At 40.6% G+C, this 14,777-nt stretch overlaps 1 protein-coding gene across 4 annotated transcripts in view; it reads right to left on the bottom strand.

The window, feature by feature from the left end:
* The window catches only part of hmgxb4a (HMG box domain containing 4a), a 58,294-nt gene that overhangs the window by 39,814 nt on the left and 3,703 nt on the right, over window positions 1-14,777 (bottom strand). For 2 of the 4 annotated variants that reach the window (XM_073033540.1, XM_073033543.1), the window contains exons 2-4: window positions 11,577-11,701; window positions 8,025-8,173; window positions 4,191-4,278 (exon numbers count right to left, since the gene is read on the bottom strand). In XM_073033540.1, coding sequence (XP_072889641.1) covers window positions 4,191-4,278; window positions 8,025-8,173; window positions 11,577-11,610 — 271 coding nt within the window. In that variant the 5' untranslated portion in view covers window positions 11,611-11,701. The remainder of the gene's footprint in view (window positions 1-4,190; window positions 4,279-8,024; window positions 8,174-11,576; window positions 11,702-14,777) is intronic. The other 2 variants (XM_073033541.1, XM_073033542.1) reach the window with 2 other exon arrangements.

A 14,777-nucleotide genomic window follows, 5' to 3' on the forward strand; every position in this document is an offset into this window, starting at 1 on the left:
TTTAATTGGAGTAAGGGGAAATGTGAAGCTATCAGGCAGGAACTTGGAAACATAGATTGGGAACAGATGTTCTCAGGGAAATGTGGCAAATGTTCAGGGGATATTTGTGTGGTGCTCTGCACAGGTACGTTCCAATGAGAGGGGGAAAGGATGGTAGGGTACAGGAACCGTGGTGAACAAAGGCAGATGAAAATCTAGTCAAGAAGAAAAGCTTAATAAAGGTTCAAAAAACTAGGTAATGATAGAGATCTAGAAAATCATAAGGCTAGCAGAAAGGAGCTTAAGAATGAAATTAGGAGAGCCAGAAGGGCACATGAGAAGGCCGTGGCGAGCAGGATTAAGGAAAGCCCCAAGGCATTCTACAAGTATGTGAAGAGCAAGAGGATAAGACGTCAGAGAATATGACCAATCAAGTGTGACAGTAGAAAAGTGTATATGGAACCGGAAGAGGTGGTGGAGGCACGTAATGAATACTTTGCATCAGTATTCACTACGGAAAAGGACCTTGGCGATTGTAGGGACAACTCAGAGCAGAGTAAAAATCTGGCACATATAGACATTAAGAAAGAGGATGTGCTGGAGCTTTTGGAAAGCATCAAGTTGGATAAGTCGCCAGGACCATTATGAGATGTACCCCAGGCTACTGTTGGAAGTGAGGGAGGAGATTGTTGAGCCTCTGGCAATGATCTTTGCATCATCAATGGGGTTGGGGGAGATTCCGGATGATTGGAGGGTTGCAGATGTTGTTCCCTTATTCAAGGAAGGGAGTTGGGATAGCCCAGGAAATTACAGACCAGTGAGTCTTACCTCAGTGGTTGGTAAGTTGACGGAGAAGATTCTGAGAGGCAGGATTTATGAACATTTGGAGATGTATAATATGATTCAAAATAGTCAGCATTGCAGGTCATGCCTTATGAGCCTGACTGAATTTTTTGAGGATGTGACTAAACACATTGATGAAGGTAGAGCTCTAGATGTAGTGTATATGGATTTCAGCAAGGCATTTGATAAGGCACCCCATGCAAGGCTTATTGAGAAAGTAAGGAGGCACGGGATCCAAGGGGACCTTGCTTTGTGCATCCAGAATTGGCTTGCCGACAGAGAGTGGTTATAGACGGGTCATATTCTGCATGGAGGTCGGTGACCAATGATGTCCCTCAGGGATCTGTTCTGGGACCCCTTCATGATTTTTATAAATGACCTGGATGAGGAAGTGGAGGGATGGGTTAGTAAATTTGCTAATGACACAAAGGTTGGGAGTGTAGTGGGTAGTGTGGAAGGCTGTCTGAGGTTACAGCAGGACATTGACAGAATGAAAAACTGGGCAGATGGAGTTCATTTTGATAAATGTGAGGTAGTTCATTTTGGTAGGTCAAATATGATGGCAGAGCATAGTATTAATGGTAAGATTCCTGGCAGTGTGGAGGATCAGAGGGATCTTGGGATCCGAGTCCATAGGACACTCAAAAGCAGCTACGCAGGTTGACTCTGTAGTTAAGAAGGCGTATGGTGTATTCGCCTTCATCAACCGTGGGATTGAATTCAAGACCCGAGAGGTAATGTTGCAGCTATATAGGACCCTGGTCAGACCCCACTTGGAGTACTGTGTTCATTTCTGGTCACCTCACTACAGGAAGGATGTGGAAACTATAGAAAGGTTTCAGAGGAGATTTACAAGGATGTTCCTGGATTGGGGAGCATGCCTTATGTGAATAGGTTGAGTGAACTAGGCCTTTTCTCCTTAGGGTGACAGAGGATGAGACGAGACCTGATAGAGGTGCATAAGATGATAAGAGGCATTGATCGTGTGGATGGTCAAAGGTTTTTTCTCAGGGCTGAGACGGCTAACATGAGAGGACACAGTTTTAAGGACCTTGGAGGTAGGTACAGAGGAGATGTCAGGGTAAGTTTTTTTTAAACGCAAAGAATGGTGAGTGCATAGAATGGGCTGCAGGCGACGGTGGTGGAGGCAGATACAATAGGGTCTTTAGAGAGACCTCTGGATAGGTACATGGAGCGGTACATGGAGCTTAGAAAAATAGAGGGCCATGGGTAACCCAAGGTAATTTCTAAAGTAAGTAGATGTTTGGCACAGCATTGTGGGCTGAAAAGACTGTATTGTGTTATAGGTTTTTCTATGTTTTCTAACTGGGAAAAGATGGAGAGAAATAAATTATAGCAAAAGGACAGGACAAAAGGCCTGTGAAAAGATAGTGATTGAGTGAGATTAAATGACACAGGTACGATGGGGCAGCTTGAAAGAAAATGGGAAAGTTAAGTGAATCACTAAAAGAAATGTTCAGGATTTGGTACAATAGTCAGAGACAAATTAAAGTTCAAATTACCCGAAAATGAAAGAGAGAACCTGAATGTTGAAAGTGGGGGAAACAAGGCTGAAATGGGTGATTACCCAAAATTGTTGAATTCATTGTTGAGTCTGGAAGTCATCATGTATCTGTTCAGAAAATAGGGGTGCTGTCCCACAAATCTATATGGACCATCACTGGAACAATACAACAGGCCAAAGATAGAGAGATCATGTAAAAGTGATTAAAATGAAAGGCATCTGGAAGCTCCGGTAGATTGAACGTAGGTGTTCTGCAAGGTAATCAAGCAATCAGCATTTGGTTTCCCCAGAGAGACTATACCATATTGCTCTCACTACATATGGTTACTGCACTGAAAGGGCAATATGGTGGTGCAGTTGCTGGAAATGCTGACTCACCACACTAGTAACCCACGTTCAACCCTGACCTCAGGTGCTATCTTTGTCAAGTTTGTATATTCGATGTCCACATGGTTTCCTCCAGTTCTGTCCCACATCTCAAAGATATCTGGGTTATTGGTCATTGTATATTAAGTAAGGGGTAGTATCTGGGGGTAGTGTAAAAGTGAGGGGCAATATCTGGGGGAATATGGGGAAAATTTAAAGAAGAGGAATAAAAATTAACTAGGATTAATTTAAATGGGTAGTTGATCAGCAGCACAGACATGATGGGACAAAAAGCCTGTTTCTGTGCCCTTCCAGCCCAACAATCCACACCACCCAGCAACCCACCTATTTAACACTAGCTTAACTCAGGACAATTTACAATGACCAATTAACCTACTAACTGGTACATCTTTGGACTGTAAGAGAAAACTGGGGCACTTGGAGGAAAACCATCCATCTTGTAGAGATGTCAAAATTGAATTCTGAACTCCAACGCCCCAAGCTGTGAAAGTGCAAACCACTATGCTATCATGGTATCCAGTCTACAACTTGAAATATAAACTAGACAACTGGGTGACCCATTGGGGCACCCTTTGAGAGAAAGGTAGTGCAGTCTGATGTGATGTGCTTTGGAAAGTAAAGAAGAAAAACTCAGTTTATTAAAGAGTAAATAAATCACTGCTTCATCAGGAAAGAATGTTTGGACACCAAGATGGCAAGAAGGAAGGAGGTTAAAGGGAAAAGTTGTATCCCTTGAATGTGAATGCGGCTGAGAAGGTATTGGCGGAGGTAGAAGAGTGAACCAAAAAGTCCGAGGTGAACAATCTCTTTAAAGTGCTGACATGGATGACAGGAAGATGCAGCTACAGGTAGCGTCATGCTGTATGCCAGAAATGACAAAAGATGTAATATGGAACTGATAAGCAGAAGATAAGAACACTGGAAACCCAAAAAACCAGAGGAAAGAGGAGATGGGAGCAGGCGCAGGAAACAGAATAGATACGAGTGTGAGCCCTATCAATTATCAGGGAGAGAAACAGTTGAAAAGAAAGATGTAGTGAAAGACTAGCGTGGAAAATAGCATCATCAGGGGATGATGGATCGCTGGAATTTTCTATTTTCAAAGTTTATGGATACCGGGTCATTAGGGGTATTTAAATACCAAGTGGATAAATTATTGAAAAATCAGGAATGGAGGATTTTGGGGAACTGGCACAGAAGAAGAGATGAGGCCTAGGACAGATCATCCATGATCATATTGAATGCAGGAGCAAGCTTGAAGGCCAAGTGTCCTAGTCCTGTTCCTATTTGCTTATTGAGACAGATGTGATAGAGAAACTGAAGAAGTGAATCATTTCAGGAAAAAGAATGGAGAGAAATGTAGTGAAGTTAACTGTGGTCTTGAAGTGGATACTAGTCAATAACCTATCTTGTGAAATGGAAATAATGTTAAGGGAAGAGTTGGAGATATTTTTACCTCCATAGTAGAACTCTTCTCCTGTTAAATGGTGTAATTTCTTCTTTTTCTTATGAAAATCAGCACCCAAAAGGAAATCTTCAATCTCCTTTAAATAAAACAAAGAGAAGATTAATTTGATGCACAGTGTGAAAATGGATTATACAATGCTTCTGTTAACCCATACAAGCCAAATGTAAGTGAATGAGCAGCAAGTTTATAGAGAAGGAGTAAATTAGAGAACGAGGTGTAGTTGAATTGCAACACTACTCTGATTTAGTATCAATGAATATATTTCGCATGCCAATATGCATCAGCCTTTGAAATCACCATCAATTCAAAAAGCAATATTTAGTCCATCAGCTACCCACCTTTCCTCTCCCCACACCCCGACCACGTCAACATCATCAACTCCTCGATCAACGTCCTTTTGAAAGGTGCTCATGGATCAGTTTTCAAACACATATTCATTTGTCACAGGTGGCACATTCCACATCTTAACTTTCTCCTCATGACACCTCAGAGCTCATCAATCATTTTAAATTTGGGCTCTCTAGTTAGTAGAAGCAGTTTCTTTTTAGTTACGCGTTCCAAAACCTTTATGATTTTACAACTTCTCACACTTGTTGCCATATTTGCAACCAGATGTTCCTTCATTCTTAGAATCATTTTAGTACCACTCTTCTGAACTATCTCCAAAGCTTTCATGTCCTTCCTGAAGTGAATAGGATTCTGCACAATATTCAGACCCACGGTTGTTTTATTATGTCCTAGCTTTTGTATTCCATATCTCTATTTATAAAACTTTATCAACTGCCTTGATAATCTGTAATAGTACTTCAAAGATTTGAGTCAAGCATTCTGCCTGGGTTATCACTGATGGGCTAAAGGTCTTCCCAACATGTTTGTTAAGAAATTCTCAAGGAAATCAAATCAATCCCAAAACTCTTGTAACAAATAATCCAAACACAGAAGTTCCTTCAAATTTCCACATCATGTAGATTTTGACAATAAACATGGATGATTATTATCTTATGGACTTGCCAGCTGAGAAAACACAACGCTTTACTGTACCAGCGATCCGGGTTCAATTCACACCACTGCCTGTAAGGAGTTTGAACATTCTCCCTGCATTTCTTCCTGGTGCTTCTGTTTCCTACTACAGCCCAAAGATGTACCAGTTGGTTGGTTAATAGGGCATTGTAAATCGTCCCGAGATTAGGCTAGGATTAAATCAGGTGATTGCAGGCTCAAAGGGCCGAAAGGGTATGGATGGATGGACAGATGGATAGTTAGATAAATAAAATGCCCTTTCAGATTGTGGTAGGGGAACATCTTCTAAGAATAGTGGTCAACATACATGACAACAAACCTCTCACGAGATGTTGTTGGGATTCGAGGGAGGTCTCCAGTTTACTGACAGTAATAACAATCTTCGAGGAATAAATCAAAATAAAACATGAATGCCACCCATTAGCAAGTCAATGATGTTGAGCGCTTAGCATCACCTTCACTTATAAATTACAAGTAAAATACCCAATTGTACTGCATTTGAGCAATTAGCTGAGGTAATATCCAATCCAATGATGCTGTGGACATTGGAAGTTAGGGCATGCTGTATGATGAATAGATCACTTGCTCTATTCCTACTTTTGGTAACAGGTGATCCTTCTAACAATCTTGTATATTAAATAGTCAAAAAAGAACTGGCTTGATTACTTACCCTTAACTTTAAATAATCCAGGAGTTTGATAAATATTGATGTGGACCCTTGTCTAGAAAAGTAGTGTTACTTATTAATCACAAGGAGTATTGCAAAAAGATGTGTTCATGGTCTTCGCACTTCTGTCTTGCTGCGTGGAACTATGGTCACCTAATGCCATTCTTACCTGTCCAGCCATTTGTCCTGCAATGGTTTCTTTTCCCCCTCCCATGCCATCACGCCTGTGGACACCCTTCTACTTCTCATCTACATGTACCGTCAATTTTTACATGAAAGGCAAAGTCCCTCAATTCTACTTGACCACCGCTAATTTTCTACTGGCTGCTAATCCAACGTCTACAGCTGGGTGATCAGGAATTTCCACCAACTAAATATTGGACAGACCAACGTCACCACCTTGGCGAGGCAATAAACTGAACTCATCTCAAGTTCCATCTCCTTCCCTGCACCACCCTCAAGCAAAGCCTCCATTTCAAAATCTTAATCTTCAAATCTCTCCATGGCTTCATCCATTCTATTTTCCTCTCGTTTTATAACCCCAGAAGATTCCTGCATTCCTGGCCACTTGAATTCCACCACTCAACAACTGATCACCTTGCTTTCCACTGCCCGAAGTTGAAAACTGAATGTTCTTTCAACCCCTTTTCTCCTGTTAAGGTACTCCTCCATACCTGACTCCTTGGCTGAGTTTTTCATCATCGCCTCACATGGCTTGATTTCAACTTTTGTTTGAAATACTGTACCTTGGGATATTTTGCTACCGTACTGGAACTACACAAACACAAGTCACTGTTGTTTATAGTTGTGCCATGTTGGGTAAACGTCACACAGAGACTAGGTTTGGCATCATCAGAAGATGGTCACAGAGAAACTGTAAACAGCACAACATTAAGAATCTAAAATGGTTGCTTATAAAAACAAGTAAAGCCAAGGAATGAAAAGAATAACGTGATACTAGTGGTTGGAGCTGCAGTGACTCAGAGAAGATGTCATTATGGCGACAGCACAACAGCTAATACCCAGGCCTCTGCTGGTTACAATAATAAAGCTATGCACATGAAGAAATAAAAACTGCAGTGAGGAAATACAACAGAAAAGAGAAAGTTAACGAAAATCAGATCTCAAGTATGGATTGCATTTATGACAGCCATTCTACGGAGGAGAAATAATCCCTCTGCCACTTCATCCCCTAAAAGTATTCTTTTTTTTTGAGATAGTTATACAAGCACCAAGCCCAGTCCATTGCTTCTTCAATAGATCTCAGGAAACTCTTCAACTTTAGCAGGTCTTGTACTCAGCCACTGTACACATCCATGCACTTCCAGTGCGAATTGCTGGACACCCATCAGGAGTCAAAATCGTGGATGACTTGCAGGACAAGCCACTAAACAGAATCACAACAGCAGTCAGCCAAAGATCAGGTAACTCAGCACAGACTTGGATTTTCCTGGCTGAAGGCACAGACTCAGCAAGATGTTTCGGGATTGGGAATGTACGTAACGTAGTACGAAAATAGAGGTTCTGTGGTGATGCACACACAAGAATTAGAGAGAACATTGCCAAAGTTAAAGTGCACATGTCTGTGTCAATTTCCTTTCTGCCATCACGTACACTTTTCTCGCATCAATACAAAGACAATGGGTTGCAATGTAAATGTAACAAGACAAGGATGGGGAGAGGAGGGAATAGTAGTGGAAAAGCAAGAAATCCATAAAGGCAAACTTTATCACAGATGGAAATTGCAAATTCACTTCAAAAATGACTGAGATGTTTGCAATATTTAATTATACACCGACATTAAAAAAATTGATTCAACACTTGCTAGTAATTCCAACTGTGAGGAATCAAAGGCAACAGGTTTGATTAAAGTTCAATACCCAACAACGAGCCATTAGTTGCAGTAAACCTGATCAATACTTTTTAAAATCCCTCTTTTGAGATGTAGTGCAAACACAAAAAGAGAACAAATACAACTAGATATTGCTCAGCTTTTCTTGCTTGAATGACACTTCTCAGATCTAGAGGTCCTCCAGACTCCCCTCAAATGGAGGAGAATAAGAGATGGGACAGCTGTGTCCAAGGTGAGCAAAAACAGCATGGAATAAAACAAAAACACAAACAGTTGCCCTCACCTTCGCTTTCTTTTTGGCTGAGTTTCGGACTTCTGCATCTATTTCCTCCTCTTCTTTCAGCAAATCTTTATACGAGCGCTTCTTCTCTCGTTGGCTTCTGCCTGCTGCCAGACCCACCTCTTCAATTCCGCTTTCACCCACTATACAATCTGCAACAGCATTAAAGGGCTTACAAATCATCTATTTATATTTTTAATATTTAGTTGGGAAGGGGAGGGGAGAAATGGAGGGTGCTTCCTCGCACCGACCTTTCTCTTTTAGCTCAGGGATGAAATGATCTGGACCTCAAGGTTGTCCCCAGCCACTAGCATTGCAGTTCCATAATGACCTGCAGGAGCTGTGTTTCTGCTAGGATGGGCTATTTCTATCAGGTATGCAGCTAGCTACCGTAGAATGACCTCACAGGGGATCAGCCTGAAATAGGTGAAGACATATCCTGAGAACAGGTGAAACTTGGTCATTTAACGTCTCCTCTTCTGTACTGTCCAAAGCTCCTCCCTATGATGCTCCATTGTCAACCACTAGAATACCATGGAGCACCCCAGGGCGATATGCTCCAGAGAAGCTTTGCCTCCTCCTGACAGCTCAGCTGAAATTACTGCTGGTTCAGACTATCATCTTGCATCTTTCCACAATGCATTCCAATGTGCTATGCAATCATACTGTCTGGGTAAGGGAATCTAAATGTAAAAGTGAAGCCTGGGATTCAAACTTGCAATCCTGGGCTTAGGAGGTCCACTGTGATATAGACTTCTGTGTAAAACAACCAATCTTTGTGTGCACATCTGGCGGCGCTCCTCGAGAGACGACATCGATTATTCTTCCACTGTGACAGCATCGGTCTTACATCAGCTGTAACATCAACAGCTGCCTCAGAGAGCAGTCAGTACACCAATCTTAGCAACACCCCAGTGTTCCATGATCAGAAATACACAGAGCACACTTGAATTCATGGCAACGTAAAGTTTAACACACTTAAAATGAAGAGCAGGTGGAAATGCTGTAATGAAATCAGGATTAAGACTCATAATAGATCGTTAATTGTGAGGAAACTTTTTCCACATTGGTCTCAGTTGAATGTGAATGTTAGTAATCAAAGGGTCTGACAACAACCCACTTATGGCATGCAATTTCAAGCCAAACACATCAAAGTTCACTTCCCTGCCAAATATTTTCTACTGTTCTACAACGTGTTTATAGTAAAAAAAAACAAAGAATTAGAGTTTCCATTTGGTAGGAAATACCAATGCTGCATTAAGTCAAGTGCAATCTAACTGAATGGCAAGACAGGCTCGAAAAGTAAAGTTGGCAGCTACTGCTCCCAAAGGTCCAGGTCCAAAGCCAGAATGCAGGAGTCCACACCAGAAGAGCTAAATTAGAATCCCAGTGGCGGCTGACAATCATATTCGGGGTTGCCCAAGAGAATGATTCACGGTCTGGTCCTGAATCCAGCTCAGCAAATTAAACATGCCTTTTGGAAGATCAATCAACTCAGCTGCAGCGAGGTGGCACACAAAGACCTCTGGAGCACCATTGTCCTGTGTGACTGACTCAGGTCCCTTATTTTAGTGTGAATTAGAGAAAAAGAACAGGTGGATGGGAAACATGTTAAATTAGCAGATGGATTGAAAATAACTGAAAATCAAACAAGGAAGTTGATAAGCCAGTTTTTAAAAAAATATTCTTTCTGACTTCATCAAGATGTAAAATGGAACACCAAAACTATTCCCCACTACATTGTCTCTAGTATGAGCATTAAGCATTCCCAAGTATAGAACAGCTGAGATGCAAAATAAGAACCATCCATAATCCACCAGCAATATAGCACAGCAGCAAAGCATCACCTAATTAGTCACCAGCAAGCTTACTACTACCTCCAACTTACTTTGTACTGGCAAAAGAAATGCACAATGTTCCGTGGCTTGAGTCTGACACCAGATTCTGACTCTCTTTACTCCAGGAGTCTGGTTTTTACTTGGAGTAGATGGGAATGGAAATGAAAGAATGCCTCACGAGGGCTGGCATGGCACCATTCTCAGGAAATCAAAACTGAAATTAAAAGCACCAAGAGCGTTTTTTCAGTGTGGACCAAGATGTTCCACCTGAAGGAAAATTCTCACTCTCCACTTGGGAGTTACCCAAGGTTGATAAGATTTAACTTTGGACCTTGCTGTAGGCTACTAAAATAGATTCCATTCCAGGTCCAAAGTCACAGGATCATTGTTTAGTCTTAACATATTCCAGATTCTTAAAACCTAACTCTTATATCCATAAATATCTATATCAGTCTTGCACTTAATTATCTACAGCAAGAAACAACTCCATGCTCTAGCATCAGTGTACAAATCATAAATCAAGTAATCTTATAATGGCATTGTAAATACACTATTTAGTGGCATGTATGTACCAAGGTCACCTACTGTAAAGCGAGGTACAAACATAACTTATACAATTCACTCAATGACTATAAAGGTAGATTTAAAGGGCCTTAATGTGACAAGGTACTTCGTAGCAGCAGTTGCAAAGCAAAATTTCACACCAATCCACACGAGGAGATTACTAGATCAGGTGGCCAAAAACTCAACTGAAGAAGGAATAGGTTTCAAAAGTGTCTTAGGGAGGGGGGGAAAGGAGAGAAGCAGCGATGTATAATGAGGGAAATCCCAGCGGCATGATACCTGGAGGCACGGCCACTAAAACGTAGAGGGTAGCAAGCTTGCAATGCCAAAGAGATTTTTATTAAACATGCTCCTAAACTATTCAGTACACATTTGCTCATACCACAGAAAAAGAATCAACCCCTCTGTCTAGATAGCTTTATATCTCATTGCCCAAAGTTTAATTGCAATATTTCCTGGCTCACAAACTGAAATGAATGAGGGGAGAAGCACCAGAATAAGCTATATCAACAAAACAGACCCCATTGAACAGAGAGAGATAGTAGGAGAGAGAACTTGCATCAGGATCACGAGTTCCTGCTCCCGATCACATCATGCACACTAAATTTAGATTGCACAGAGCATAGTTTCACAACCCATCTCCTTAGCCAAGAACCCCTCCATCTCTTTGATGATTCCAACCAACAATAACATTCCAGAATCATATTTTGACATTAATCATCACACAGGTGCTGAAAGAAACTTAGTTATGAATTAGTAAGCTGGTTGCTGAAAACATATAAATAGGAAAATTGCATAGCACAAGGAGCACCATATTCAATGCCTCACAAAGTACCTTACCTAGTCTGTAAAAATTGCCACTTCGAAATAAAACATTACCCTAAAGCACAACAAATGGGTTATACGGAAAGGTATAAAGCTTAAAGTTAAATGCAGCCACAACAAACCAAGAATCTTATATTCCTTGCCAAAGTAAAAGTTATTGAAGATTCTACTGGCTTAGGAGCTGTGAGATGCAGAAAACTAATTATGCAGAAAAAAAACATGACTGCTTGAATTAGCATTTTGGATTTGGCATGTAAAAAGAAAAATTTGTGCATTTTAGATGCAAGTTCCAGGCTGCATCATTCTGATGTCAACCAAAATCAATTACCTTCTTTCTTTCTGAGTGCTTCATCATATGCCATGACTGGAGTTGAGATTTAAAATATTGTTTGATAGTGTAAGCATCTGGCAAACCAAGATTCTTCAGCCAGTTGATTTCATCTGTATATAATTCTGCAAGAAAAAGGGAAAAAATCTTATACTGGATACAGTATTTTAAGTGTCCTTTACACAAAGCTTTCAGGAATAAAGTGAAGGGGAAGAAATGTCTATCTCCAGTTTCCCCAGCTATCTCTTGCAAATGTACCAATATTGAGAGAACTGCACAATCTAAGAGAAAAAGCACCATCCCCATACTGAGTTGGACACGTGTTGTGAGGCACTACGATCATAATAAATGGGACAGCACAGATCTAGAAGCTAAATTATGGACATCCCTCAGGTGCTCAACACCAGAATTGATGTTGAAATGTATTCCACAACATTTTGTAAACACACAGACCATCATCATCCTTATTCTAACATAACACTCAGTTCAGGGGAAAACTACACAACAGATAAGAGCTGTAGGCGCACAACTCCAGTGAATTGAGTTCCATTCCAATTTTCCCATGTTGAATTTGCACGTTTCATCCTACATCCATGTTTATTTCTACTGAGTGCCCTGATGGCTTACCATATCCCAAAGATGTCTGATTGTTGAACAATAGGAGTATTTCTTCAGAGCCAAGGGATTTCACAATTAGCTCTACTAATCTACCACACTGAGTCATGATTAGTCATAAAAAAATTATACAACAGCAGATAAGTGGGGGGGGGGGGGGGCATGTCAATGAATACCCCCATCTGGTCTTCAATGGCATGAATGTAAGAATATGTGCTTTTATGTGAAGGGGCTATTTTTATGTTAAACTAACTAGCTTGAAGCAGACTATAAAGGGCAAGGAGGTCCAAGGATGCAATAAAAATTAAAGTCTGTCCCGAGCCCGGTGCTTATGCTGGTTTCCATGGAGTGAAGTGACTAGGAGTAGAAGACTTCCACCCCCCCCCCCCCCCCGATAGGATGCTCGTCTATCACAATGTTAACCCCCAGCATTTTGCCAGTACCTATTTTCAGCTGGGTGGACTGGAGCAGAGTGTGGTTAAGTGCTTTGCTCAAGGACACAACATGCTGCCTCGGCTGGGGCTCAAACTCATGACCTTCAGGTCACTAGTCCAACACCTTAATCACCTTGCCACGTGCCACACAAGGATGCAATAGAGAACCATAAAAAACGGTGCTTCCATTTATCATCATCTTCTAGATATTTTGCCCATTTCAACTAAAATGCTCACTAGAGTGGTTTTGCCACAGTTTTTTTAAAAAAGTAACCGTAAAGTCAATGGATTATCACAAAATAATTTTACCTTTCTGAAAAAGTAATGAAAAACCTTTAACCAGACTAAGGTGTGTGCAGGCCCAGCTTTACTCCAATACAGATGATCCTTAATTGCTCTATAAAAGGACTGCAAGCCAACAGTTGAACCAAATAGTTATGGAAAACAAAAACAGCCATTCTCAGCCTACCAAGTTTCCCATCTAAGCTAGTCCTGTTTGCCTGTGCCGAGCCAATATCCCTCTGAAACTTTCTTATTCATGTTCCTGTCGAAGAACATTTTGAATGTTGTTAACGTACCTGTAAAATAATGGAAGCAATGCCAGCCCTTGCTGGTAACATCCACATAGGAATTAGAAAGTAATCAAAACACTTCTCTGAAGGAATTTTTGTAGCTTGCTCAGTTAAAATGGCCAATGCAAAACCACTAATGTACTTGCATTTAAACAGAAGAAATAGGAAATGGATGTAGACCATGCAGGTCTTCAACAGATCATGCCTGAACTTTTTAATAGCAGCCTCACTTTCCCACCCAGTATCCCTTCGACTAAAAAACCTGTCAATCCCAATTTGACATAGACTCATGACTTCTTTGGAAAATTCAGGGATAAAGAGTTCCAAAGATTCACCACCTTTTTAAAGAACAAAAATGACCTAATGTCAATTCGAAATTTCCAACCCCTTATTCTGAAGCTCCAAAGCCTCCAGCCCCATTTCAGTACCTCTTAAAATTTCATGATTGCATTTCTCACTAAACTCCAGAACTCCATCTTACTCAATCTTTCTGATTTTGTTGCAGTGCACCAAGGACATTATCTAACCAAAAGGGAATCCATTTAACAGAAAGTCAGCCTCTTAGGGGCAAATTGGATGAGAAAAGATGATTAGAAATATAGAATCAGGTTTATTATCACATGCTGTAAAATTTATGCTTTTGTGGCAGCAAGACATAAATACTACTGCTACAAATAAATAGTACAAAAGAGGAATAATGAGGTTACTTATAAATTTATTATATTGATAATTATATTAATAATTTTATTATCCTTTTCATAACATGGATTTTTTTTTTGAATGACAGCAATGCATTTTTCAACCTAAATTTGTTTCCCAAAGCAACACACAAAATGCTGGAGGAACTCAACAGTTCACATTTCGGGTCAAGACCCTTCTTCAGGATGGTCCTTTAGTCGTGAAGAAGGGTCTTGGCTTGAAACTTCAAATGTTTATTCATTTCCATAGATGCTGCCTGACTTGCTGAGTTCCTCCAGCACTGTGTGTGTGTTGCTCTGGACTTACAGCATCTGCAGACTTTCTCATGTTTAACTTTGTTTCCAACAGTGATACACTAAACTGTATAAAGACTAATTAAACACATTAAAAATATTTTTTTCCTGGGCAACTGTATGAAAGAACTCAACCTCCGCTAGCATTCTGTCTCCGAGTTACTCCCAGCACTACACAAGTTACTCAACCATAAACTTTAATCCATAACGTGTTTTCTATCAACATCTAACCCACTCTCTGATCCATTAGACATTGGAGCAGATTTAAGCCATTCAGCTCATTGAGTCTGTTCCACCATTTGATCATGGCTGAAATATTTTCCCTCTCATTCCCATTCTTTTGCCTTCTCCCCATAACCCTTGACACCTTAGTTTCCATTTCAAATATATCTAATATGACTTGGCCTCGACAACCATCTATGGCAAATTTACCACCCTCTGGCTAAAGAAACTCCTCCTCATCTCTGTTCTAAAGGGACATCCATATATTCTGAGGCTGTGCCCAAGTGAGAAGTGCCAAAGGCCCACAGGACTGGGTGTAATATATTACAATCAAAGATCAGCCACATAGATGAAAAACAAAAACAA

This window comes from Hemitrygon akajei, chromosome 31 (genome assembly GCF_048418815.1).
Source record: "Hemitrygon akajei chromosome 31, sHemAka1.3, whole genome shotgun sequence".
Taxonomy (NCBI): domain Eukaryota; kingdom Metazoa; phylum Chordata; class Chondrichthyes; order Myliobatiformes; family Dasyatidae; genus Hemitrygon; species Hemitrygon akajei.